Raw genomic sequence first — 25871 nt, 5'->3', positions numbered from 1 at the left:
TTTCATGGCATGATTGCAATCTGAGCTAACCTGGCTTCAGAAATAGAAACAGATAGCTTGATTCTGCTTTCTGTGAAAAGTAGACTAAAGGAGTTGTTTTGGAGAGCGGCCCAGCTGATTTCTTTCCCATTCATCACACATTCTCAGTAGGCATTCATCTGTAGCCTCAAGACACTATGTATTCTGATCATGACTACTCAGAGAAGCAAATGACAGCTATGAACATTCATTCTTGCTGATACAAGTCATTTTACCTGGAGCCCTAGTGGCTTTTCAGCACATATGGTTGATAGGGCAGCCAATGTCAATATCTGAATCTGTGAGGTATTGACTACAGCAAACTTCCTGGATATTTGTCAGCCAAGCTGAAACCCTGACCTAGCTATGTATGTGAGTTCTTGCAGTAGAGGAAGGGGAGAGATGGTGTGTCTGACCTTTAAAAGCATGATGTGTCAATAATGTTTATCTTCTAAGTATCTAGAGCAATGAAGTCTGGTAAGGAAAAAAGCTGATAGATTTACTTCTGCAGTGCTGTGGAACAGTGTCTACTAGACATTCCTGACTCATAAGGCATTTCTGATGGCAATCTAGGGCTGCTTTAACAGGCTGTAGACTTTAGCTTTCAACTTTTGACCCCTGGGTAAACAGGATCAGGACCCCAGAAGTGCACTGCAATCAATATAGACGCACACAGCTTTTAGTACCACATCTTTGCCAAGGCAGTGATATGCAGGGGGAGGGTAGGGGTTTGTTAGGAACACACACCACACACCGCCCTCCCTCACAGTCCACTGCATCCTTTGACAGCCTGGATGGTTTCTCTTCCTGGTGATAAGAAGTCACACCATACTTCATGTAGCACTCACTGCTCCAGCATGGTTTGCCAACATCACTGGTAACTGCACATATGTGTGTATATATAGGGATTACTTCATCTGTCACGCCTCCTTTTGGTTCACTACTATTTTGTGAACTGTGACAGCTGTCTGCTAGCACATAACACTACCAGGCAGTTCAGAGGGAGAGAAGGAAAGTATGTCCAATTAAAACTACAAGGGAAACTTAGCAAAGTAGAAAGTGATTAATCATGCAGGAGTATCATGAAGGTACACAGTAATTTTCACTCCAGCCATGAGTCACTGGGATTCTTGGGATTTGCTCAGTATAAGAGAGTGGGGGAAAGTAAGGAATAGGGGACACCATTTCTCTTTAAACATAGTCAGTCTCCAACTTTTGTGTAGACAAGGCAAGCAGCAATTCCATGCTACTGGGTTTTGAAAGGGTTTACTGTAGTGTGTAAGCTTGACCTCAACTAATCAAAATACAGTTTGCCCAGTTTATACTAGATCTTGAAAACTGCTAGGATGCATAGCAGATTCTAGCTTAGCCTGGACGTACCTGGAGGGGAGGACTCTTTGGTGTTTACATCAATGTGCCTAATGCACTTTTGACAGTGCAAGCTTAAACTAGAAAACTGAGGAAAATGCTTCCTCCCTAACAAAAGCTATTTCAAATGTCTTAACTTTATTTGACTGTTCCTTCTTATTCTGAAGCTTTTTAGTAAGTGTCTGTGAGTTTCTGAAACTTAGTAGCTTATAAACTCTATAATCTTTTGTTGTCTCAGTTTCAGAATTAAGAAAACTGTTTGAACCAAACAACCAAGATTTTTTGGAAATGAAAAGGTAAAAAAAAAGTCTTTGGCCTGTAAAGCAAAACACACAGCTTGTTTTGTTACCTCCTCTTAGAAACTGTCCCCTCAAATCTTCAAAGATGCCCGATTTCACATTTTTCACATCTTTTCCAGGAAAGAGAGAATAGCTAGACGCTTAGAGGGAATTGAAAATGATACACAACCTATGCTTCTACAAAACTGCCCAGGATCAGTCACACACCGTTTGCTAGAGGAAGATACACCAAGATATATGCGTGCAACTGATCCATACAGTCCCCACTTAGGTTAGTAGTATATATATCAGTCAATCTTGCATTGCTGAATTACTTCACATTTACTACCCTATCATTTGTGCAGTACATGGAGAAGAATTTTATAGAAGAGCTGTGGTCAGGGTTTTTTTTTAATTTGCCTTTCAATTTTCCAGTTGTCTTATTTGAAAAAGGTTGATTATCCGTATATTGTTTGAAAACAACAGTAATTTGATATAAGACTCTTAAATAATTATAACTAATGAACATTTAGTTATTCATATGTTCTTTTGGAGACATAAGTGCAAAAATGTAATGTCTGTCACTAGCACACTTTGATTTGTAAGAAAATGGGACGCTTTTAATCCACTCGATGTGAATGGTGGGTAGGGTGCTCGGGGTTTTGGGCTGGTCTTGCTCATTTGTTGTACTTTTGACAGGAAGATCAAATGAAGAGGAGGAAACTTCGGATTCTTCTGTAGAAAAACAACCTAGATCATCTAGATACCGAGCAGAAATCACAGGAGGTAATACAGAGCCCTTGTATAGTACAGGAAACATGGATGTCCAGGAACTAGAGTCAAAAGCAGAAAGAATAGCTAGGTACAAGGCAGAGAGGCGGCGCCAGCTGGCAGAAAAATACGGATTATCTCTTGATTCTGATTTGGATTCTGACTACTCATCCAGATACACAAGGGCAAGGAAAGATCCCGACAGCGTGGAAAGAAAGGGAGTGAAAACTGAAAGGCAGGATGATGAAAACAAGGACTATGGCTCCCTGTATTTGTCTAGGACTGAGGCGAAGGAGTCAAAGAATGTGATTTCTGAATCCAAAGAGTATGCCAGCCATGAGAAAGATGGTGTTCCAGATAAAGAAGACCTCTCGAATGAAAAGAGTGATAGAAAAGCAGATGATGACAGTGCAATTAGACAGGCTTCTGACCCTTCAGCAACCTTGGATAGTTCTGTCTCCCTTTTACTTTCTGGACGAGAATCTTCCTCCTATAGCGAAGTGCCAATATCACCAAAGCAAACCCCCAGAGAGTCCCTTTCTTCACCAAAGCGGGCAGCCTCACCAATCCATTTGCAGAATGACCAGCCCTTGCACAGTAACATCAGACAAAGGTAAGCGTGATTTTTATTTGTTTGTTTATACAGTAGATTCCTTTATCTTAATCACCTTCTGCAGCAGTGTCTACAGTATTTACGAGAATGTATGTATTACCCTTGAAGAACCTATTTAGTTCTCAGTCTCAGGCTGGATTGGTTGGGTTTATTGAATCACAGCGTATTTCTGATGCAAGGAAGGGGGTGTCTATTTCTATGATTAGATATGTCCTTGGTTTCACTTTATATTTATAGAATTTATGCTAAAATTAGTCCCTTTGGGGGGGAAGTGGAGTAACTGATGTTTAAGATATTTACACAAACTAGCATTTGAACAAGTTATGGGTCTAAACTCCCCTTTTTTTTTTTTTTTTTTTTACTCATAACCTGCTAGAGGAAGCCTTTAACTTTTTTTCCTCTATAGCCTGTAATTGTTTGGCTGGGGGTTTCCAAGTAAAGGCAAATTGTTTTTAGTGAAGATTTGAATAGCTTCTTGACAGCTTCTGCCAAAATAGAACAGGTCTCAGAGTTAAAAGCTGAAAAGTGTCTTGGGTCAGTTGAAATGATAGTTGATTTGTTTTCCTGATGTGAAAGTGTAAAAACCCTTTTGAACTGTGATAGTTAATCTTTCAGATAATATCTGGGTATATGTGTGAAGGGTCAGAGGGGAGAGTTAAAATTCCATGCTGAATTTGGAAAATGTAGCCTCCCTCATAGTATGCTGAGTTACTTCGGATTTGACAAATTTCCTCCGGTAATAGAGTAACCAAATTCTTCCATAAGGAAAAAAAAATAGTTTTCACCAATTTCACATTGTAGTTTTACACTGTCGTGCAAAAACAGATTGTCAGTGTTATGGTGACTGAAAAGAATGCATGACTTAATTTTTTTCAAAGCATTATTTTCTCTAAGTGTGATTCTTTGATTTCTAGGTAGGTGGATAAATGGAAAATAATAACATGTTGCAGCTAAAAATTATGCAAATTGTAAAAAGAACTTAACTGTAAACATATCTGCATCATGCTGAGCAGTGCTGACTGTTTCTGAAAAACTGAAGTGAACTGGCATAAACTGAACAGTTTACACTTTTGGCATTTTTTGCAGTAGGTTCAGAAAAAAGCTACCTTGAGTGGACTTCTTTATCCTTCCCATCAAAATCACAAAACCTGATTATTTGTTGTGGCCTTTCTTCTTACCTCTTATGAGCATACGTTAAAGTTTGAATGAGGAAGCAATCTTCCACATCAAAGGTTAACCACCTGGTGGATTGATTAAGTCATCTATTTACAGTGCCTGTAAACTGCTCAAATGTACTTAGCCTTCTTTTTTGTTTCACTTTCTTGCGTAGGACACACCAGTAGTAGTCTCTTAATATTTTTTTCATAGCTTTTCATTATTCAGGTGACTCGTAATCCTGTTCACCTTCTTTTGCATGGATACATGGCTGTATGTCCTAAAGTTGGACTCTCCCAGTTAAGTCAAAATTTTAAAGCAATATTGTAATTTCAAAAAAGCTGTCGGAAGGAAAGTCAGTCAACATATTTAGGAAGTACTATCTTATAATTAGTTTATGATCTAAGCTTACAATTCTGCTACTATAGTAAGGAAGGTGGTCATCCATACAACTGAGACTCCTTGTACTGAAGCTCCTTGAGCTGACTAGGTTATTCCAGGTTCCAAAAAACTTGTCTCTGAAGCAGTCTCCACTCAGATACTGCAAAATATTATCCCTTGTCTTCAAATGGGCAATTTGAGATAAATCTCTTGATTAACCCAATTACTGATAGGAAGGGATATTGGAGCAATGGACTTTTGGCAGGTTGATTTTTTCATTTTATAAGGTGAAGGAAGGGGCAAAGTTCTCAGCCCTAGGAAAGCAAAGAGAATAGTGCATCAAATTATAGCAAAGAATGTCTTTGCTGCAGAGTAAAAAGGGGTTTTATTTTCTTTACTCTCCTAAAGCAATCCTAGGCCCTGTTTCTGTGAGGGGAGACCAGTAAAACACCAAACAATGAAATGCCTTCTAGGTTATCTCTTCCAACTCAGGAGAAGCTGTGCTGAACACAGCATTGGTGGGATGGCAGTTGCCCTGGTGAAACAGCATGCTGGCTATAGAGAGACACCCGAATCGGCTCATACACAGATTAGCCTTTAATCTGGAGAAATCAGTTCTCCTTATAAAGCTCTTTCATTTTTAGCTAAGTGTGTTTTTTCTAATGCAGCTCCATAAACCAGGTACAAGTTCAGACTGAGCAGGCTGAAGGCATCACAATTCATTCACAAACTCCAGATGTTCCTTTTTAAAGCCATCACTTCTGGCAGTACCTATTTTTTTTTTTTTTGTAATAAAAGATGCTGCATAAGTTGGGCAGAAGAGAAATTATTAAGGAAACTGTTTTTAATGGGGGCATACTTTTTCATTTGTTGGAAGCTATATGTCCCTATGAGATCTAATGCTGTGTGAAACACTAAGGGATCAGCCGTGTTTGGCAAGCATTTGAGACAGGCCCCTTCTGCAAGGTCTTCCTTTTTTGAGGCTTAGTTCTTCTCTATCTCCAGATAATGGAATGGTAAGATCCATTTTCAGAGGGGTTCTGATGTTCGGACAGTTCCAGAGTTTAAACTCCATCGCATTTGTGGTATGGTTGTTTTTACTTCTCTGCTCTGCAGCAGTACTGTACTAACAAATGAGAGACCGGGACAAAAGCAGCAGGAATGAGTCATAACAACTTAATACAGATTGCTGACTGCATTATCACTGATTTCAGATTATTTCTGGACAAAGCTTGGGTCAGTATTTGCATAAAACAGATTTCCCACAATTACCGTCTGTCTTATTTTTTGAAGAAAATCATCTGCACCCACCAAGATGTAGTGTAGATCTTGCAGCAGCCAAGAGTTTAAACTTTGGATTCGGTCTCTTGTTTGGGTACACGTGTAGGCAGTAAGTGGTATTTTAAAGGCCAAGTTGCCAAGAGCCTGTTCTTAATTTTAATATCCCTGACAACTTCCAGTGCCAGTGCGTACTCACTGGTGTGATATTTAGAGATTTAAGAATAACCTCTCAGAAATTCTAGTCCCTGTTTCTGAGTGGTAAGGAAGTCATTGCCTATTTCCATGCAGTCCGTTTAACATTACTTGTGTGGTAGTCTCCTCTAAGTCCATTTGTATGAGCAAAATAAGGGCTAACGCCAGCTTTCCAGGTGGCTGCTGTTTTGAAGTCAGTTCCACAATATATAGGTTCCAACATTGTTTTGTTAAATTTCAATTTGCTGAGTTCAAATTGGAAAATAAATGCAGCTTGCTTTGGAGCACATGTGAAAGCTTTACGCCTTCAGTCCTAAGATGGTTTAATAATTAATCCTATTATCCATCACTGAGAAGACAACAAAGTACTGAGAAGGTATCATTTGGCTGCTGAAGTGGCTGAAAAACTCTTAAGTTCAAAACATGGCTTGCGATCCTCTGACTGCTCTCTTTAAAGGATGAATGATCAAGTACAAGTAATTGCTGCTTGGGCCATGCCCACTATAAAAATGTGCCAAAGTACACCTTAAAAGCTGAGAAGGGAGTTTGCTTGCTTCAAAGCAATTCCAGCTACCTGGTCAGCTTCTGTGAAAGATTTTTACTCCCTATTTGGTCAGTTTCTTTAGGAGATCAAAAACATTCAGAAAAACAAAAGGTGTTTCAACAGTTGGTGTTTGACTTTGTTCTAAGCTTGATATGGATAAGGTGAGTTCTCAAACTTAAAATTGTTATCTTAACAAGATTAAAGAGCTTAAAAAGGATTTGTTTTCTCAAAACCAATCGTTGATTTGACATTTTTCAACTATTTTTATTAGAAGACCAGCTAAGAAAAATTGAAGTAGATGTCCTGGAGCTTAATTTGGGATTTTCATCCCAAATGGCTCTACTACAACACGAGGAGTTCTTTCATATGTAGCTATAGGTAATGGAAAGCAGCCTGGCCGCTTGTCACCTCCAGGGAATTTGTTTGTAAACCCAGACAGTCTGTGCTTGCAAGGTTAAAAGTATTTGATGTGATCTACTGTTGCTGAGAGACTGTAGATGAAGGCGGGCATTGGGAAAGTATTTGAGAAACTGTACATGAGTAGTTTGCAGACACACTTTCCTGAAGGGCTTTTAAAAGTTTGCAGCGCTCTTGTTTCTTTTTATGCTTTCAGCTTCAAAATGGAAACAGAATAAAGTCAAGACAAGATCAAATTGGGGGGTTACTTTTCCTTTCCCCCGTCACCCAATGACACAGCATGTTTTACTTGGGCTAACTAGGTTTGCATTTCTGAAGCTTTTGTGATAGAGGGCTACAAGAGGAGAGAGGGGTTCCAGCTCCTCCTGAGAATTTCTTCAGAAGTATGATATAGCCATCTGAATTTCTGACTTCATTAAATTCATATTACTACTTTGTTTTTGACCCAGCAGCCTTCAGCACTTTAAATCACAAACTAAAAGAATGGTTTTAGCAACTTTTCCAGGTGTCCTTACATAAACCCTTCAAACTGACCTGCAATGGCAAAAATAAGATTCTGTAGTTGCTTTCACTTCTCAAATTCCGGACCGTGTACACTTAGTAAAGTTATCTTTGCAGAATATTTTCAGAGCACCTTTCAGATGTTTGTGGAATTAATATGATAGTTTGTTTCACAGTTTATCACCTTTCAATTTGATTAATGTGCTGTGCTTTAATTGTCATGAACAGTCCTCTGTAATTGAGTAATTAGAAAACAAAAAAAGTGGTGGGGAGGGAAGACTGGGAGAAACAGTGGGAGCATGTGTTGAGATCTCCAAAATTACCTCAAGTTCTGTTTTCTGTAGTAGTGCAGGGAAAGCAAAACCTGAATGGTTTCTTCAGAAAGATTCGGAAGGGGACACACCTTCACTTATCAGCTGGCCCTCCAGGTATCATAAAACGTAGCTGTGTGGCTAACAACCAGACTACAAACCTCTCCTTTCTTTCCCTTTACTCTGTGTTCATTTAACCATTGCCTTTAATTTTCCTCTAACAGCAGCAAGGTAGAAAGTGTTGTTTCTTGCAGATAAACAACTGTTGAAACTATTCTGAAGCATCTGCTTTTGTTGCAACTTAGGACCAATTGGTATTTGATGAAGTGCAAACACCTCTAGCTTCTTCCACAACTGCTGTCATTCTGGCTTCCACTAATTTTTGTAACTTATTTTATCCCACTTTGTACTCTGCAAACCAGCACACCTCTATACCACACACCAATCCATCTTAGCATTCCAAACAACTAATTCCTTGAATTCCAAAGGAGACGGTACAAAAGAAGTAAAGAATTTTATATTGAAAAGTAAAGCAAGATCGTGATCAGAACTACAAGCAGCTGCTTTCTTCCAGTTTGGTAACACCTACAGTTAGCCCACCACAGGAAGCATTGCAGGAAGTCTCTTTTCTATGTTCCTGATGAAAGTAATTCTGATAACCCAGTACTAACATCAGTGTGGATGTTATGGAGAATGCTTGGTACATGTAGTGTAAAGCATCACTTTCTCAGACTGAACACACTTTCTGTGCTTAAGTAACTTTGGGTTTCCCTGATAAGTGCACCAATCCTCAGAGATAAGAAACACCAGAATATTAGAAAGGCTGGTGTTTCAGATAACTTTGGATATCCTTAATTATTGTCTCAGGTATTAATTTGTCTTTTTTTCCTAAATCTCACCTTTTTAAAATAATATAAACTCCAAAAAGCCTGTTGGTAGCAAGCCTGGAATTGCACATACTTCGAGCTGGATTACTTACTTTCAAATAAAGAACTTGTACTTGAGTTTCTCTCGTTCCCCAGAATTAAAATCATCTTTTATACCCATTTGGGAGGGGAGGAAGTTCAGGGCTTTAATACTGTGTATGCGGTATTTACAAACGCTTGCCCTGTAAGCTGTCCAAACACTTGGTGTGGCTCTAAAACTGCTGGAGAGCTTACCTGCAGTGGTACTCGTAGAGCAAAGGCTGCCTCCGGCTGTGCATGCTTGTCCCGTTAGTGGAACTGTATTAAGTGGCTAAAGGTAGAATACGACTGTTTTGCATGGGTGTTATACAAGGGTAGAGGTGTTGCTAGAAAATATACTGAAGTAAGGTAACTTTTGGGAACATTCCTATAAGTTTTGCATGTTAGAATGTAATGGAATGTTTTAAAACAGAATGCCTGATTTGGTTTGGTTTTTTCTTTTTAATCCTTTTCTCCCCTGCAAGCCCTCTGAATAGCAACAGCCATGCCATAGTTTCTCTTTGGGCTTTAAGACTTGCCCTTTGAACATTTTTTCCCACTTACTGAAACAGGTTACACCCCATGTAACATTTTACATGTCTTATATGATACACAAAAGCACAAGTGAAAAAGCCTGTGGCAAAACATCTGAAGGGCTAGGTGAAGATAACCTGTTTTTTCATCCCTTTCCCCAATGCAATAGCATCTTGATATGACGTAAGCTGCCCAGTGTTTAGACGTCTTCAGAAATCTGACTACATACATGACTGTCAGTGGAATTTGCAATTTCAGGCTGAGCCCAACACTTGGATAATATAAAAAGCAGTTTTGATCATCTTGCTTGTTTGAGACTATGGGTATGTGCTGTTTGACAAACACAGTTATGACCTCTTGGGAACATGCTGTACGTTTTCAGAGCTTGCTTGGTTACCTTCTCAGAAGTCATGCATGTTTGAGGGCCTGTGAATCTCTTGAATGTTTTTGAGCAATATTACTGCTAAGATTCGGGGAGGAGGAAGGGGTTGCATCATAAGATTGCTTTCTTTTATGTATTGATTGCTTTTTATTTTGATACGATGTTGCTGTCTGTACCCAGAGTAGGTGTCTGTTCCTTCCCAGATTGGGCATTGCTGTTCACAGCTTTAATCCTTTTTCTTTTTTAAAGAGTAAAAGTTAGAGAGAAACTGGTGAAAGAGGAAAGTGCTCGTGGAAGCCCTGAACTTGTCACAGACACAGTATCTCAGAGAAAATCCCATCCAGTGCCAGCCCACTACATGCCTCTTCAGACAGAAACATCTGCCTTTGATAGGGTTATAAATCAGCCTGTCAGTTCAGTCCGCCAACCGATACATGGCTATATTCAGCCTGCTAGCATTGCTCACACAGCTCAGCTGATGGCAACAGAAGAACCAGCAAACATCTCTGTTGGCAGCCTCCTCCTACCAGACAATGTTAGCCTCTTAACAAAATCGTCAGCAGCCATTGCATCAGAGAGTGAAAAGAAAGAGGCGCTTGGTTATGGAGCAAAGCCTGATGAAGAAGATTCCTTGGAGGATGAACAGACTTCCAGAGGCAGAAGACCAATCTTGCCATCTGAGATTCGCAAGCAAGGGAAGAACCATGAAGGCCTCTTTGGAGGAGGAGAATCGGATACCACCATGGGGAGTTCCTCTTTCGCAAGCCAGCTGAAAGTTAACTCAGAAGTTCAGAGAGAGCTGGAGTGCAATAAGAGGCAGGCTCCCGAGCAGCATTTTAAGACCCCTGAGAACATAGAAAGGAGTGAAGCTGTTATGTACATACAGAGTGGGTCTGTATCACAGCCTGCCAAGGCAAAAGCTCCTGCTTGGAAAGTGTCAACAGCAAAGCATAAAGTCCTGACTCGCTCAATGTCTGACTATACTGTGGCTCCTAAGCTAGAAGCTTTTAAAAGTAAGGACAGCGTGGAAGCAAATGCACCAAATGGTGAGATTGGCATGGTTGACACAAAAGTCTCTGTTGCCCAGCTCCGTAATGTCTTTCTGGAGACTGCTAATGCCAACAAGAAAACCGAACTGTAGGTGACATTTCAGATGTATTTTCGTGTGAAACTTGCACGTCCTTGGCAAAAATTACACACACTCAACAGCAGTTGTGTTCGGCACTTAAAGCACACAGCTTAGCTCTCACCAGTGTGTACTGGAGGCTGAGATGGTTTGAATCCTGCTTTTGTGCTTCTGCTTGCTAGTGCAAGTTGTGATGTGGGGTAGCTGGAATGTGTATGTCTGCGCATGTTACCAGAGGAGCATGTAGAGTGATCTCTAGTGAATTGCTGAGATGCTTACCTCTATGCTTTACTTCTCTCTTCTATTTTCTTTTCTATGCACTTTCTGTCATGTGGTTTAAAAGTGAATCTCGGTTTGAGATGTCAACGGCAGGTAGCACTTTGTCTGCCAATGGTGACCGTGAAAGAGGGCCACGAAGGCCGAGGCGCTATTTTTCTCCTGGTGAAAATAGAAAGACTTCTGAGAGATTTAAAACTCAACCTATAACATCAGCAGAACGAAAGGAGACAGATAGGTAGGCATGTACATAGCTCTGTGTAGCATTCTGGTGCAGGTAGACATGAACAAGGCTGTGAAGAGACTTTGTTCATTTATTTGCATAAACATTTTGCAAGGTTATTGTTTACCTTTAAAAACAGACAAGTATTTGTTATAGTTTCTTATAAATAGATACCAAAACACTGCTGACAAAAACAGTTTGCAAATCCACCCACTCCCCCCACCCCCGTAAAATGGTGAACAGTGAATCATCATAGAGTATCATGGCTGTCTGGTTCTGTCTAATGATAAATGCTTTTGTCTGTTTTTGTATAGTTTCCTTTCCATCTACTCTGCTTTATCATTTACTTTTTTTTGTAAACAACCATAGCTACGTATTTTATGTTAAAAGAGCTGGCAGCAAATCTTAGACTTTTATCTTCTGCAAGATGAACTGGAAATAATTTTCCTTTACTGTATTTAAGTTTGGCTGCAATTGCTTGCCTTTCTGCTTTATTAAAGGATGGCAAAGTGGAAACTGAAACTTGAAAAATAGATAAAGTTTTCCCACTCTTAAGACTTTTGAGGTCCTTCTACTTCAGATGGAGTTTGAATTTAATTATGGATGTCTCATTTCCAACTAACTTCTTTCTGTTTGATAATTTTTCACTAGGTCAATTTTGAATGCGGAAGTACCAACTGCTGAAGGTATGTCACTATACTATTTTCTAAGGAAGAAATGGGAGTGAATGCGTTTTGTTTTAACTGGATAATTATTTGATAATGCAAACAAAGTCCACTTGAAAATAACTATCATTACCTATAATGTGTTTAAAGTACCACTTTTTCTTGGGCCATGTCTACTACAGACTTGATTTCAAATTCATTTAAGTCCAAAAGTCTGTCTATGGATACCGAACTTCGGGAGGCAAGGCGAGGAATGGCTCGATGCTTTCCAACATAGGGTGGGGTTTTTTTTCTTGATTTAGACAATAAATAAGCTAGTCGATGGGGGGAAAAAAATATACACGTTTTAACTAGTGGTCTAGGTCTAATAACTAAAAAAGCCATTACTATAGTGTGAAACTCAAATTGGTAATGTGTTTCTAACTAAGGAACTTGCAAGATGCTGGTTATTAAATTATATAATTCAGTCTACCGTCTTGCTTCTTTTTCCCTCTTGTCAGTCTCGGCAGGTCTGGCATAAATTAAGTAGGTAATCTCATGAGTTCCTAAATTTAGATTTAATGCCTTACGCTATTTGAAAGCTGATATTCTCTGCAGCTTTGAGATGCTGGCTCTTGGATCTGGAGGATGCTGATTCCTGCTCCTAAGGATACCAGTTGAGCCTCTGAAAAATGGGGACACAAGGTGGTAATCAGAATGACCAGCTTCCAGGAGAGACCATCTTGTATGGTTAACTAATAGAAAATAGATGTTCTGTACAGCAGGATGAATACTGACCCTTAAGACAGTCTTTCAGTCTAATTATTTAATTTCTTAGTCCATGTGTTATCATAGACTAATATAATAAATTTGATTATTTATAAAATGTTGTTCGGATAACTTGAAAGCCCATGAACTGTCCTGAAGACAAGTCTTGTTCTCAAATCCTGTTAAGAATTTTCCTCTGAAATACATGTAGATACAAATAAAGTTTGCAGAATTTAATTGATGATAAGTCTCTTGTTAAACGGGAGTAACAGCCAGCTCCTTTGCTGGTGGTGCTTCATGTCTTAGCAGAACATAATTTTTGAGTTCAAACTAAATGAGTTCAGAATCATTTAGTCAAAAAGAAAAAAAAACCTTGCACTTAATATGAGCTTGATTCATTATATTCAGCTTCTTTTAATTTTTCCCCTTGCATAGATGAAGAAAAATTGGATGACCGAGCCAAACTAAGCGTAGCTGCAAAGAGGCTGCTTTTTAGAGTAAGTATTACATTTTCTTAATAGAAAGCTGAGTTAAACATTTCATATACAAGGTGCTGAAGAACCAAAGTGCATTAGATTGAAGTGTAATGCAGTTAACCAAGTCCAAGCTGCATAACTTTTCTTTACTTAGTCTTGCCTATCTACACAGTAGACCTGTTGCTCTAAAGCCTTCTTCAAGAATGTAACTTAGAGAGATGTGTAGTTAGATTTAATTCTGTGACACCTACTGTGCAGTTACGTCCCCCATCTAAGGCAGAGATGGGCATTGGGAAATTTACTAGTTTGCATGCAAGAAAGCTAAAAAGAAATTACTGGTTTAGAACTTTTCTTCCAAGGTTTTAATTATGACATATCTCCTCTTAGGAGATGGAAAAATCATTCGAAATGAAAAATATTCCTAAACCGCCTACAAGAAGTTCAGCAGTGGAGAGAAGACTGCGACGTTTGCAGGATAGATCACACACACAACCAATTACCAGTGAGGAAGTGGTCATTGCAGCTACGTAAGTCTTGTGTATATGTTGGCTCTAACTTTGGTTCCTGCTTTTAAATCTGGGAAATAAGTTCCATATATGTGGTGTTTACAGCTTTGTAGTAAGAAAAACATTTATTGTTAAGGGCCAGCTTCCTTGAGAACCATGGGGGGAAGCTATGTTGAAATTCCTTTTTAGAAGTAGAGGAACTAGTAAAGCATAACTTGTATGAACTGTAATTTGACAGAAAGCTTATGAACCTGTAGAATAGGTGAATGGGATTAATCATAGCATTGGTTTGTAACTCAAATGAAAAATATACTTTGTGCTGAGGGAAATCTGCACAACTTCTTATGGGATGTATTGAGACAACCTTTTACACTCTGAAATCTCAAATGTAATTTTTGGAAATGCATTTCTTGCATTCTGGTCATAAGTCATGAAATTTTCCTGAAAGAAGAAAAGTAATTTTTGGAGAAAATTAAACAAAGGTGAATGGACGTTCATCTAATGATCTACTAAAAGGCAGCTTATGTTATGGGTAATGAGTACCTTCAACAGACAACCTGTTTGCGCCTTTAAGTTTTTAGTTCTTTCAAAGTATTTGAAGTTACTTTGCAAAGGTTGCAGCAGATAACTCAGTTAATTAAAGATCATTGCTGTTTGTTTTTTTCTGTTTTGTTTTGTTTTAGTTTTGGTCTTTTCTGTAGTTAACACTTAATGTATTGCTTTTCTTAATGCTTTTTTCTTCTCTCTCCCTGTGAATTTTCCCTCCTTGGCAATTCTTTAAAGTGAATCTACCCCTGCTTCACGTTCTGTGAATACCCACACAGTAGTGACAAGAGTACCTAGTCCCACTGTAGTTAAGAGCACTGTACAACCTATCAGGTACTGGGGGGGATAAACATGCATGTTACATGGAGCACAAGATTCCTCAATAGCAGATGCATCTTTAAAGTCGTGAATGCCTTTTCAATGTGTCAAGTCAATACTTGTTTCAAGAGTATTTAAAACATTCGTCAACTTCATTTATGTTTGCATGATAAAACAATGCAGCTTTTTGTTTTGTTGTTTTTTTTGGTCAAGCATCTGTTTTCAGGACCTTTCTAACCACACTTACCTGTTCTAGAAGCATATTCTTCTTCTTTGTGAAAGAAACAAAGTTGCATGTGAGCAAACCTAGCAGAACCCTCTTTGCTGTTGTACTTTTTTTATACAGTAAAGTCATCTCAAGGTGAAAATACCAAAGCTGGGTGCTTGATTTCACAAGCAGTACATATCCTCTTTATCTGTCTCTACATATATTTTTTTTAGCTTGCAAAATTAAAGGAAAGATAAGAAATTGCACCACCTATAGGTAAAGTTGCAGAATACTGTTTGCCTGTTCTGAATGAGAGCATTTTAGCAGAGACCACGACAGAAAACAAAAAATACTACTACTAATTCCATAAATGTGGCTGAATCTAGATAGAGTTGAATAAAATATATTGTTGTAGAGACAAATGCAGTTACAGCTTGTATGAACAAATGTGTCTGCCTTCAGCATTGGTCAAACAATCCTTAAAATTAATGGAGTGTATTTCAAAACTATTTTTTGTTGTTGAGTTACCCCAGATAACTCAAAATGAAAAGACAGTCTGAATTCTGTTCTACTTCAAATTATAAGAGGCATTACAATTTATGCTAACCTAAAAGCAGCACTAATTTGGAGTCTAAATCCATCTTTTAAATGTTTTTGTGGTGTATGCTCCACAAATTATTTCTAATAAAATTGCACTGTAGGACTTGTGTTTGTTCTACAGCAGGCATCTTAAATGCCTCTCCATAGCTCTGTATTCTGTATAAAGAGATTGGTCTGAAAAGTCTCTCTTCGATCTTGAGTTCCCCTTTTAAAAAATTCTTGTGTCCTAATCAAATGAATTTGTGAATGAAAATTTAACTTTTTTTAAATCTTCAGCTGTTGAATTAGAATTCATCATGCCAATGTTGAACCACTGCATAACCACTTAGGCTGCTATATTACATTGGCTATTGTGCTTCATGTGCAGTTCTTCTGCTTCTATCAGGTTGAGATCTTAAAACTTCATAACGGCTTTTTCAAAACTCATTTCCAGTTCTGTTTCTTCAGCTTGCAGGCATCAGCACACCAAAAAATTTTGGCTAAAGAGGAGATAAGAGCCGCCAAAGAGGCGATGGGGCAAGATCAGTCTGAAGAACCAGATTCTTCCACCTTAAGTTTGGCAGAAAAAATGGCTTTGTTTAACAAACTGTCTCAACCAGTATCCAGGGCTATCTCCACAAGGAGTCGAGGAGATATTAGGCACAGGAGAATGAATGCTCGTTACCAGACTCAGCCAGTCACTCTTGGAGAAGTTGAGCAGGTAAGTGCAATTTTACCTCTTCTTCATTTGTTTCTGTTTATTGGAGAACACAGCTTCAGTGTAACAGCTGGCCTTTTCTTTGCTCTGAGCTACACACTGGGGCCATGACATATTTGCAGGAAAAAGCTTGTCAGGAAGCAGTCTTCCGACGTTGAGGAACAGCATCCTCTAAAATGTTCAACTTCATTGATGTTTTCCTTTTTTATGTAATTCAAGAGTATATCATGTTCCTGATTATTGCGTGCTGTACCTTTCACAGTGTCTGTCTTTTCTGGCAGAATATTACATATCTTCTAAAAGTAAGTTCCTGACCAAAGGGGTAAAAATTGTGACACGTATTTTCATGTTTAGATGTATTTTCAGGGAATGTTGGAGCTTTGGAATTTTGGAGTTGCACAGGACTCCTGTGCAACTTTCAGAATCTTTCGTGAAAGCACTAGATATTTCCATTATTAGTCATTTTCCTCTGGGAGGAGGTATTGATTTTTGGTTTTTTTTCCCCTAAAAGCAGAATATTTTTGAAATTCAGAAAGTCGTGGTCAAAATTAAATTATTTAATATGAGCAGTGGAACTGGGCTTTCTGTTCTGGAATCCTTCATATAATTGAAATGGCAAAGGAATGCCTTTTTAGTGACATTTGAGCATAAGATAGCCCACAGTGGTCTTTCGGAGCTGATGTTCACAACAGCAGAAACATCAATCCCTTGGTATTACAGCTTTAAATGAAATTGCTTTAACAGTGAAGCACAACTTCTATGTATGTTGTATTTTTAGGGATTTGGATCAGTCTGTGTTAGGAAGCTTCTACCCTTCTCTTTCTATATGCTTCACTCATGTTTATACGTTTTCCATATTATAATAATAGAATAGTGAGAAGGCAGGATTTCTCTAACCATATTGGGGCAAAGCTGTATAGGTATATAATTATACTTCATGCCTACTTTACTTAGGCATGAAGTAGTAGTAAATATTTGGCAAATATATTTTAGCAAGAATTCCAGGCCTTACGTAGTCCTCTTCCTGATCATTTGCCACATGCCAAACAGTGTCACAACCTGGACTTTTTAATGATTGTGTCACTAATTTGTTTGGGGGCCAGGAGGGTGATTAACAGAAGTGGGCTGAAGCAGATGGGAAAGAAACCAGTGATAGTCGCATTAGTTTGTCGGACTTTTACAGAACAAATTTGCTCTTCAAGCAAGGAAATGCAGAGGAAGCATGTTCTGACATCACTTTCTGAACCTAGCAGAAGAAACCAGAGTTGACTCTGAACCAAGTTCAATGGGAATGTGATTTCAAAAAGACTTTCTATAGTGAACTGTTCGTTTGGAGTTTTTCTAGGAAGAAACAAAAGCAGGGTATCAAAATGGATAACTAGAGGTTATGTTAGCAAAATACAAAATTGCAAATGAAAATATCTTGTCATTACAAGTTGAAATCCCTTTACTGATCTCCTCTAAATTTCTAATTCTGATAGATGCAATGGAAAAAGAGTAAACTGGTAACTATTTTCTTAATCGTACTTTGGAATCTTTGAGCTAGCCTAATAGTCTTTGCTCTGCTTTCCAATTTGTTTAACGAAATAACTGTGTTGTCCATGCTTTATGGAATTTGCATGTGCATTTTAAGTTTTCAGTTGACTTCCTCCTATTGGTGTGATTTTTGTCTATTCCTTTTGCATGCTGTTCACTAGCCCTGCAGTTTAAGAAAACAAGAAAGCAAGCCAAACAAAAAGCTCTTGTGTGTGTGAAGGCGTGTTTGTCAGCCTCTTTCATAGCTTTTGTCTCCTTTGGAGAAGACAAAACCAAGCTCTGCATTTCAGGAAAAAAAATTGCATCTGAACTGTCTCTAGGAAAACTTTATAAAGTCATTATGTTAGAAAGGTAGAGAAGATAATTGTTCCATTGTAGAGGCCGGCAAAGCTAATTTGGACTTTTTTATAATATGCTCCTTAGATTCAAATACTTTGCTCAGAGACGTACATGACAGCCAATGTTTGATATTTGAAAAAGTCTTAGACTAACAGTCCTATGTGGAGGTGATTTATGTGGCAGAAGTGTCAGGAATGTCTGCCCTGTTTAGGACAGCACAGAGCAGAGTCTCTCTCTGGTGCTGAGCTAGCTCCAGAGCTGGAAGCTGCATAACTGTATCGGAGCAGAGCTGTGCCAAAGCTAATTAGCCCTGCTGAGATGCAGAGTTGATTAGCCTGGCCACATGGCATGTCATCCAGTATCTGGAACCTGAGCTAATTTCTTTCCCCAGTGCTGCACAGTACCATGTCTGTATGAAATTTTCATGGAGCCCTGACACAGCGTCATGATGCATGCTACACACAAACCCTTTACTACTAAAGATGTTGCTGTTCACATGCAGTTGTTTCTTCCCTGGGTGAAATTAATCCATCTGCAGCCAAATCATGGGGGCATTGTTGCTCTCCTTGTCTCTTTCTAGTCTATAGAGCACTATATTCATATGGAAGCACACCTCTGAAGAACTGATGTGATTAGACTGTTTTCAGGAATTGATAATTTCAGAGCTTTTAAGTCCTCTTGTTTTGTTTGGGTTTTTTGGTTTGGTTTTTTTGTTGTTGTTGTTCTTTTTTGTTTTTTCCCCCCATAGGTACAAAATGAAAGTGGAAAACTTACTCCCCTGTCAACTGCAGTAGCAGCATCAGTTTCAACAATGGCATCTGCCCTTTCTCCACTGTATGCTGGAGACCTGCACATGAAGCCAGCTACTGATGGAAGCGTGAGCACTGCCGCTAGAGCTGATTTGAGATTCCACTCTTCAGTAGAAAACTCGGATTCTTCAGGAAAACGCACACAGAAGTCTGAGCAGTGGCAGCCCTCAGTGGAAGCGCAAGAAAGCAACAGAGCATCCAAGAAGCATGAAGAAGAGAGAAAGAGGTTTCTAGCACATGAAGGTAATGAAATTGCAAAGTACAGCTCCTTTGAGGAAGAAACCACACATCCTGTTCCTGAAAACACAGGAGAGTACCGTAAAGAGACAACATACAGCTTCCTGAGGAAGGGCAGCATGGAACTGTGTAGTTCACAAGCACTTTTTCAGCCTCTTGAACAGAAGGAAATCGATACTCGTATGCAAGGTAAATGGGCAAAGAAGGCCAGTTCTTTAAAGAAAAGATGGATTTGGAAAGTGTTATGAAAAGCAAAACTTTGCAAAGAGGTGCAGCATAACTTGTGTTTGGTGTAGTCTCGTTGAGCAAACAGTGGTGTTTCTCTAGTTTTAAACATCTCCATTTCAGACATTATCAAGGCTGGTTATTCTACCTTTTTTTAACACTGCTTAAAGGTAGAGAAATACCTGTGAAATCTTACGTTTTACAAGTACATTTTTCTCTTTGTTATTCTTTCAATTCTTCAGCCTTTAAAGATGGCTCAATTTTATTCAGATTTTCTTACTTTGAAAGAAGTGGTATTATATACAGGAGCAAAGATTTATCCTTCCGTCTTTTGCCCTTGCCCCGCCCTCCAAAATGCTGAACAAGCTAAACTTGCTGCTCTGGGTCACGTGTCTCTTAATCATTGCCTTCTTGTGCATATATAGTTATGTATTAACTACACATGTACTTTTATAGCTAGTAGTGGATAATTTTCAGATAACTAATTTTGCAAAACTACTCTTTATTTTTAATATGGTGGCAAAATATAAGCCAAGTAATTCTCAGACCAATTACATTTCTATATGCAAAGAATAATTCAAACTTAGAAGTAAACTCACCCATCTTTATTTAAAGTGCTTTGGAAATAATCAGCTTGGTCATTGCATAAGGTCTTCTATTCTGCTGAATTTAGAGGACTGTTGTTATTAGTTTTCTGTTTTATTATGATGTGGTACAGGACCACAGTATCCTGTAGTGCCAGAAGCACTTTTGTCTTCATCCTGTAAAGTTAATTTATTTTGAACTTAATGGTCTTCAGACAGGCATAGGGGGGACAGTATAGTTCTGCCTGTATTCCTCAAAAGCAGAGTCAGTTCTATCCAATTAACTTTTGGTGACTGCAGGGTAGACAGAAACTGGGATAAAACAGGAGCAGTTGTGTATCAGAGGGGTGTTGTGCTTGTGAAATTTTAAAAAAAAATGAAGATAAGTTATATTTCCTTAAGGTACTGTGCATTGATCTTTCATCAAGGCAGTTTTTCCTGTGATTTAATTGCTGCTTGAAAAAACAAAACCAAAAAAGTCCCCAACACCCTCCTAGAAAACAATACCTTTATTAATCTATTAAATGTCCTCCTAGTATGCTACTTATGCATTAAACTGCTTTACCAATAAGTTAATTTCATGTTTAAATTTTGTCGTCCCCTCTTCCCCTATTCTTTGTTCCACTCTCTTTAATCTGCCCATTTATTTTCCTGTTGGTGTGATGACAGGAGCAGCAGTTTGTGCTTCATCCACATGAAGTTCAGAATTGTGTATTGAGCATGATATTCTGTGGGTTCATGTGAACTTCAGTCACAGTCTGTGCAGCAGATAATATTGAACAATTAATCTTTGTACTCTAGCTCAGCCAGAAATTTTTTCTGTTAGGATAGCATGTGATTTGAATGTTAAAAACCATATTTGCTTCTTCAGTGTTAGTAATGTAAAATATGTTTGAGAATAGCACTGACTCTAATTCAGCACTTTTCTTTTGAATGGGCAGACCATACTGAACCTACTTCTGAACTCACCAGCACATCAGCAATGAGGACAGTGTCACAAACTGCAGCTGTGGCATCCTGTAGACTGCAGGAGCTCTCTGAACAATTGGAGGGCAAATTTAATAAGAATTCCTGTGAACTGTTTCCTGTTGGAGAGACCAAAGCACAAACAACTGAGGATGTCCTTGATAATTCCAGCAAAACAATGTCAATTAAGGAAAGGTACTTAAATTTCACTTTTTTTCAAATTATCTCTATAAAAACTGTTATTAAACTGATGGTATAAAAAGAAGCTTTAAACCTGTTTCTGAGAAAGCTAAGCAGTGATTATTAGGCTTTATTAGATGTCAAATACTAACAGCAGTAACATGCAGCTAATCTGCCTGCCATGCTTATAAAGCAGATGGTGGTGGATGAGAATTACTGTTCAAGAGAACGTGTTAATCTGATTTTGAGAGAGTCACCTGAATAATCAATAAGTAGTTCAGAAAATGAAAGTTGTAAAAATATATGCTCTAGTTACATTTATATTGATATACTCAATATACTTCCCCAGATTCTGCTTTCAGTTACAACAGGTATAATGGGATTTCTTTTCTTAATAGCTAGTTTTTTGTTCATATGTAGGAGTAGTCTCTCTTACATAAGCCGACTAGAGGGAGTTAGGGATAGACTGTGATGGTTCCCTCCATTTCAGAAATACATGTTTGCCATTTTGACTTCTGAGCAACTACTGTAGGGGTAATAATTGGACAGGTTTGTGGGAGCATTAGAAATATTTTTTCCAACCCAGGATCATTCTGATCTGAAACAAAATAAGCTTTTGCAAACAGGGGTTCATGGTTAGAGCTCCAATAGCTGCTGTAGTACTTGTAATTCTAATTTAGTTAAAACTTTGAGAGTATAAACTCAGCCACAGACTGTAAAAGGATCTGGTACCAGTCCAGTGGGTAAAATTACAGTTATTGATCCAGGCTGACAAATAGGCCTGTTTTTACTTGGCAGAACCAGTAAATAAAAATCACTGCTTGATTAAACTTTGTGTAAAAGTATTCACACACTTCATGAGATAGCTGTGATATTAGGAACTCCAAACCATTTTTTTTAAACATGATTCCAAAGCATACTACTTAAATTCATGTATTTCTAGGATGTGTGTGAGTCGTCCTCGTTTATAGAGCATCCCGACTTCGTGTTATACCCTTAACGTAAAGAGGGGATGCAGGGGCAGCTACAACAGCTGTGCAGTCTTAGTCCCCCTTTCTGAAGGATATACTTACCTTTTTCACTGTACAGTAGTTGTTTTGTTCAAAGCAGCCGTCATCCCTCCTGTCCCCCTTCTGTAAATATGTCAACTGTCTGAGCAGATAAGTTTAAGACCAGTAACTTCTGGTTTGTAGGAGGTAAATGATCTGCCTTTGCTGATCCTCGTGGGGAAAAAGAGGTTGGAGGGAAGGGAAGCTCCAAGTATTAACAGCTATTTCAGTCCTAAATTTAATGCTTCAGTTGAGTTGATCTCTAGAGGAACTGATGTTAAAGACTGTCAGTCACACTTGCAATCTGGAATTGCTTTTGTTAGGCCTCTGAGTCTGGTTAGTCAGTCCCAAAGCTGACAGAAGAAAATACCCTCTGGCTGGTCAGGAAGTTGTATATTCTGATTCCACAAATGTCTGTAAATGGCAGACCTGGTATCAAAATGTTTTAGCCTTCCAAAATACCACAGTAGTCTACTTCTTGTCCCAGAATTAAAAAAATACAACCAGTCACTTTCTTTTGCTTGGCTATAGCTGATGCCAAGTACTCATAAACCTCAAAGAACATTTCTGCTAAAGACTAACTATTACGCTTTGGATTTTCTTTTTTTCCTTTTATATTCACTAACTTCATCTTCCTATCCAGTGGATTTTTCTGGCTGTGTCAGGCATTCTTTCACCTTATGGAAGAACAGCTTTTCCACAGATGTAATGATATTTGGGCAGGATGCATGCATGCTGGTCTGGATAAAAGTGATTTTTCACAAAGACTTCACTGAACTAATATTATCCTTGTGGAATGTGTGCATACCTGGCATTTTCAGAAATAACTACGTTATATGGAAGAACAGAAATCGTGATTTTTATTTTTTTTTTCAAGGAAGAAAAGATACCTATCCTCCTTTCTTCTGCAGACATGTAACTTGGAGGTGAGAGGGAGCAAAAACTCATATTTTTGAGTAGTTTTGGCTGTGTTTTGTTTTAGGCAGCCAGGGCCAATCCACCAATGTGTTGTATATGAGTGGCGGAAACCTTTTTTCAATTGTCTTGCCTTCAAGAAGAGGAATGTCTTGGACGACTTCAAATGGAGCATCTGTTGCATGTCTTTGTGCGTTTATGCACCTGTCTCTCTGCATTTATGGAGACCAAAGTTGCTAGAAGGCCACCCTGTCAACTCTGCTTTAGAAGTCAGCTGCATGACACGATTACCATCTGAAAAAACTACACATAACTCTAATTTCTGGTGGACATCTTACCATCATTCATTCCTTCTCAGGAAGAGTCCAATCTAAACTTAATTTTCATCATTTTATTGATGTATGGATGCCAGAGCAAGACTTTCTTAGAGGGTATTAGTCCCCACTGTAGTTAATTTATGCACTCTTTAACAGGCTTTGTTTTTGTAGCTATTATTTCATATTGGCCTCCAGGATCTATGATTTAGCTGAAAAGAACTGGTCAAGTGCAGCCAACGGAGTATGTGTGAAAGCCAAGCCCTGTGTCCAGTTTAATCTGTCTCAAGGATAACACTAGTAGCTAAGATACTAAAATATTGCCACAGAAGAAAGATGTGTCATTTTTTGCCAGGACTTTTGCCAAGGCCTTTCACAGAAAGCTCCTTGTTTAGGCAAAACCATTGTTCAAATCTTGTTTCTATATTCCTTCAGTATTAATCCAACATTTTGCCTTCAGCTGTGAAAGCTTTTGCTTTGAACCCATCCTGACGCCACTGGGATGATGATCATTCTAACTTGATGGCAGATATTCCAGCTCAGTAGCAGGTAAAAGGACACAGAGCAAGCTGTCAGAGATGGGCAGATAAATAAAAAGCTTTTTTTTTTTCAAGAAAAGAGTAAAACTGGTTTTTTTTTCAGTTTGGAAAAGGAACTTTTGGGGGCAAAAGCAGTACGAATAGAACTGTGAAAGTCAATAATGAATAAATATTCATTATTTATCTGAAGCGGAAAACTACAGATATGCAATGAAAGCAGTAGGCAGCAGGCCTTAAATAAATCCAAGGGTTACACCCAATAATTGCCTTATTTTTGCAGACTTTCCAAAAAATCAACTGCAGTCTACTTTGGGTTAAGCTACTGAGCTGGTGGGCTTGCTTGTGTGAACCAATTCAGTAGTTCTTTCATCTTTATTCATACAAAAGGGTGCCCTCCAATTGTTACTGAGTCAGGGCAGTCTGAGTTTATTGCGGTTTCCATCATTTGAAACAAATGGGTTGCTTCAGGTTTTACATAGCAGTGAAGTTTTCAATGGCATACGTATTTCTTTAAGTGGTGATTTCATTGCTCAAAACAGACAAACGTGTGTTTTCACTCTAGGAACAAGTTGTTTCATTACGTATACAAGTGAAGAGTGGAGGGCTAGTATGAATCTATCCTTATGACAGGGGAGAAAACAACGTCTCCAGAGATACAGAAGCATTCTTAGAATTACATATTTTCTCTTTCTGATCAACCAAATTGTCTGAGGCAAAAGTCTAGGGCAAATACCCCATAGTAATGTCAGGTTAAAAAAAAAAAAAAGGAATTTTTTTTCCCCTGCCTGCTATGCTGAGCAGCTATAGATATTTTAAAAACAAACCCATCTTAGGCCAAAGCTGACCAAAATGCCGTCCAGCTTCAATTATTACAGATCATTTCTAAGCAAAGCTGACCTGAGAGAACATAACTACTGAAGATCATTTCAACTACATGGTAGCAATTCAGTCCCATCTTGATCTCCTCCACAGCTTCACACATGCATGGATGCACTCCAGAAGATTAGTTCTGGGCAGTGAAATCTTGTATACATTCTGGAAACAATGACCATGGCCTCAGCTCCTTATTGTGAGTCCTTTTTACCCGTACTCATCCTGTGCTGCGAGGTATGAAGCAACCAGGCAATGTGAAGCCTGCCAGCACTGCCTGCCTGGGCAGGAAGAGAGGAAATAACTGCTTTCTTGAATACTAACTTTCTTACTGCCATTGTATTCTGTGGATTTACTGTTTTCTGCATTCTCAGTTTTTCTCAGATGACTGCCTTAGGACCAGTTTGTCATCCTTGAATAGGTCAGTAGGATGGTTGCAGCCCCTGGATTTTTATAGGAAGTAGCTGCCTTGAAATTTGGCTTGTGGCTAGACCTATTCGGTCCTACCCCTTCCTTCTTCTCAGAGTTTCAGGACAAGACTTACTGTGAGGGTAACAGTAATCACATACCTAAAAAGGAATCTCCATATCTTCTGGTCAAAATAGGTTGCCAACACTTTAACTATAGAACCTGTTCAAATGTTAAGAGGGTTAAGGGTTTTGTGTAATACTTACTGAAATTATCTAGATTAAAGAAAGTTATGTAGTAAAACTTAATTCAAGTAAAGAAAAAATAAATTAGTGGATTGATGCAACTGTTGCACAAGTACTGCAGACATACGTTTTATGGAGTGCTAAGAATGATCTCTGAAAGGTAGAAAATTCATACAAATATTGATTTCTGAGGAAAGTCAGCTGAAGATCATGCCTGTGTAGACCTTATATTCCTAACTGACTTCTCCTACCCCCACAACTAATCACCTCAAGGTTTGTATGGACAAATAGGTTCTAATTCTAGCAAAATAAATCTACATGCTGTCCCCACCAGAGCCAGTCAATGTCCCTTTGTGCTATATTCAGAATTTTGTTCAAGGTTGGGAAGTAGCACTTTAAAAGATCCTATTTTCCTGAGATTAATGGTAATCTACATTTTAAATATAAGACATCCTTTAAACAAGTTGAAACTTGCGGATAGATTTCACAGCTGTATTACAGTTAGCACCACGTTACTAGTGAACTGTCACTACTGGTTTGTGTCACAGCAATGCCCGACCTAAGCAAGGAAGAGACT

The 25871-nt window shown here is 38.6% G+C and overlaps 1 protein-coding gene across 16 annotated transcripts in view; it reads left to right on the top strand.

The window, feature by feature from the left end:
* SVIL (supervillin) overlaps positions 1 to 25871 on the top strand; it is a 147690-nt gene that overhangs the window by 83743 nt on the left and 38076 nt on the right. For 4 of the 16 annotated variants that reach the window (XM_075082534.1, XM_075082537.1, XM_075082530.1 and 1 more), the window contains 14 exons: positions 1625 to 1682; positions 1805 to 1956; positions 2364 to 3048; positions 7864 to 7947; positions 9940 to 10827; positions 11160 to 11330; positions 11967 to 12001; positions 13163 to 13224; positions 13591 to 13730; positions 14493 to 14588; positions 15829 to 16081; positions 17560 to 17583; positions 18702 to 19188; positions 20750 to 20969. In XM_075082534.1, coding sequence (XP_074938635.1) covers positions 1675 to 1682; positions 1805 to 1956; positions 2364 to 3048; positions 7864 to 7947; positions 9940 to 10827; positions 11160 to 11330; positions 11967 to 12001; positions 13163 to 13224; positions 13591 to 13730; positions 14493 to 14588; positions 15829 to 16081; positions 17560 to 17583; positions 18702 to 19188; positions 20750 to 20969 — 3305 coding nt within the window. In that variant the 5' untranslated portion in view covers positions 1625 to 1674. The remainder of the gene's footprint in view (positions 1 to 1624; positions 1683 to 1804; positions 1957 to 2363; positions 3049 to 7863; positions 7948 to 9939; positions 10828 to 11159; positions 11331 to 11966; positions 12002 to 13162; positions 13225 to 13590; positions 13731 to 14492; positions 14589 to 15828; positions 16082 to 17559; positions 17584 to 18701; positions 19189 to 20749; positions 20970 to 25871) is intronic. The other 12 variants (XM_075082543.1, XM_075082542.1, XM_075082539.1 and 9 more) reach the window with 7 other exon arrangements.

The sequence above is a fragment of the Phalacrocorax aristotelis genome, chromosome 2 (assembly GCF_949628215.1).
Source record: "Phalacrocorax aristotelis chromosome 2, bGulAri2.1, whole genome shotgun sequence".
NCBI classification, from domain to species: domain Eukaryota; kingdom Metazoa; phylum Chordata; class Aves; order Suliformes; family Phalacrocoracidae; genus Phalacrocorax; species Phalacrocorax aristotelis.
Note: the sequence above shows the minus strand (reverse complement) of the source record. Positions and strands in the feature narration are given on the sequence as shown.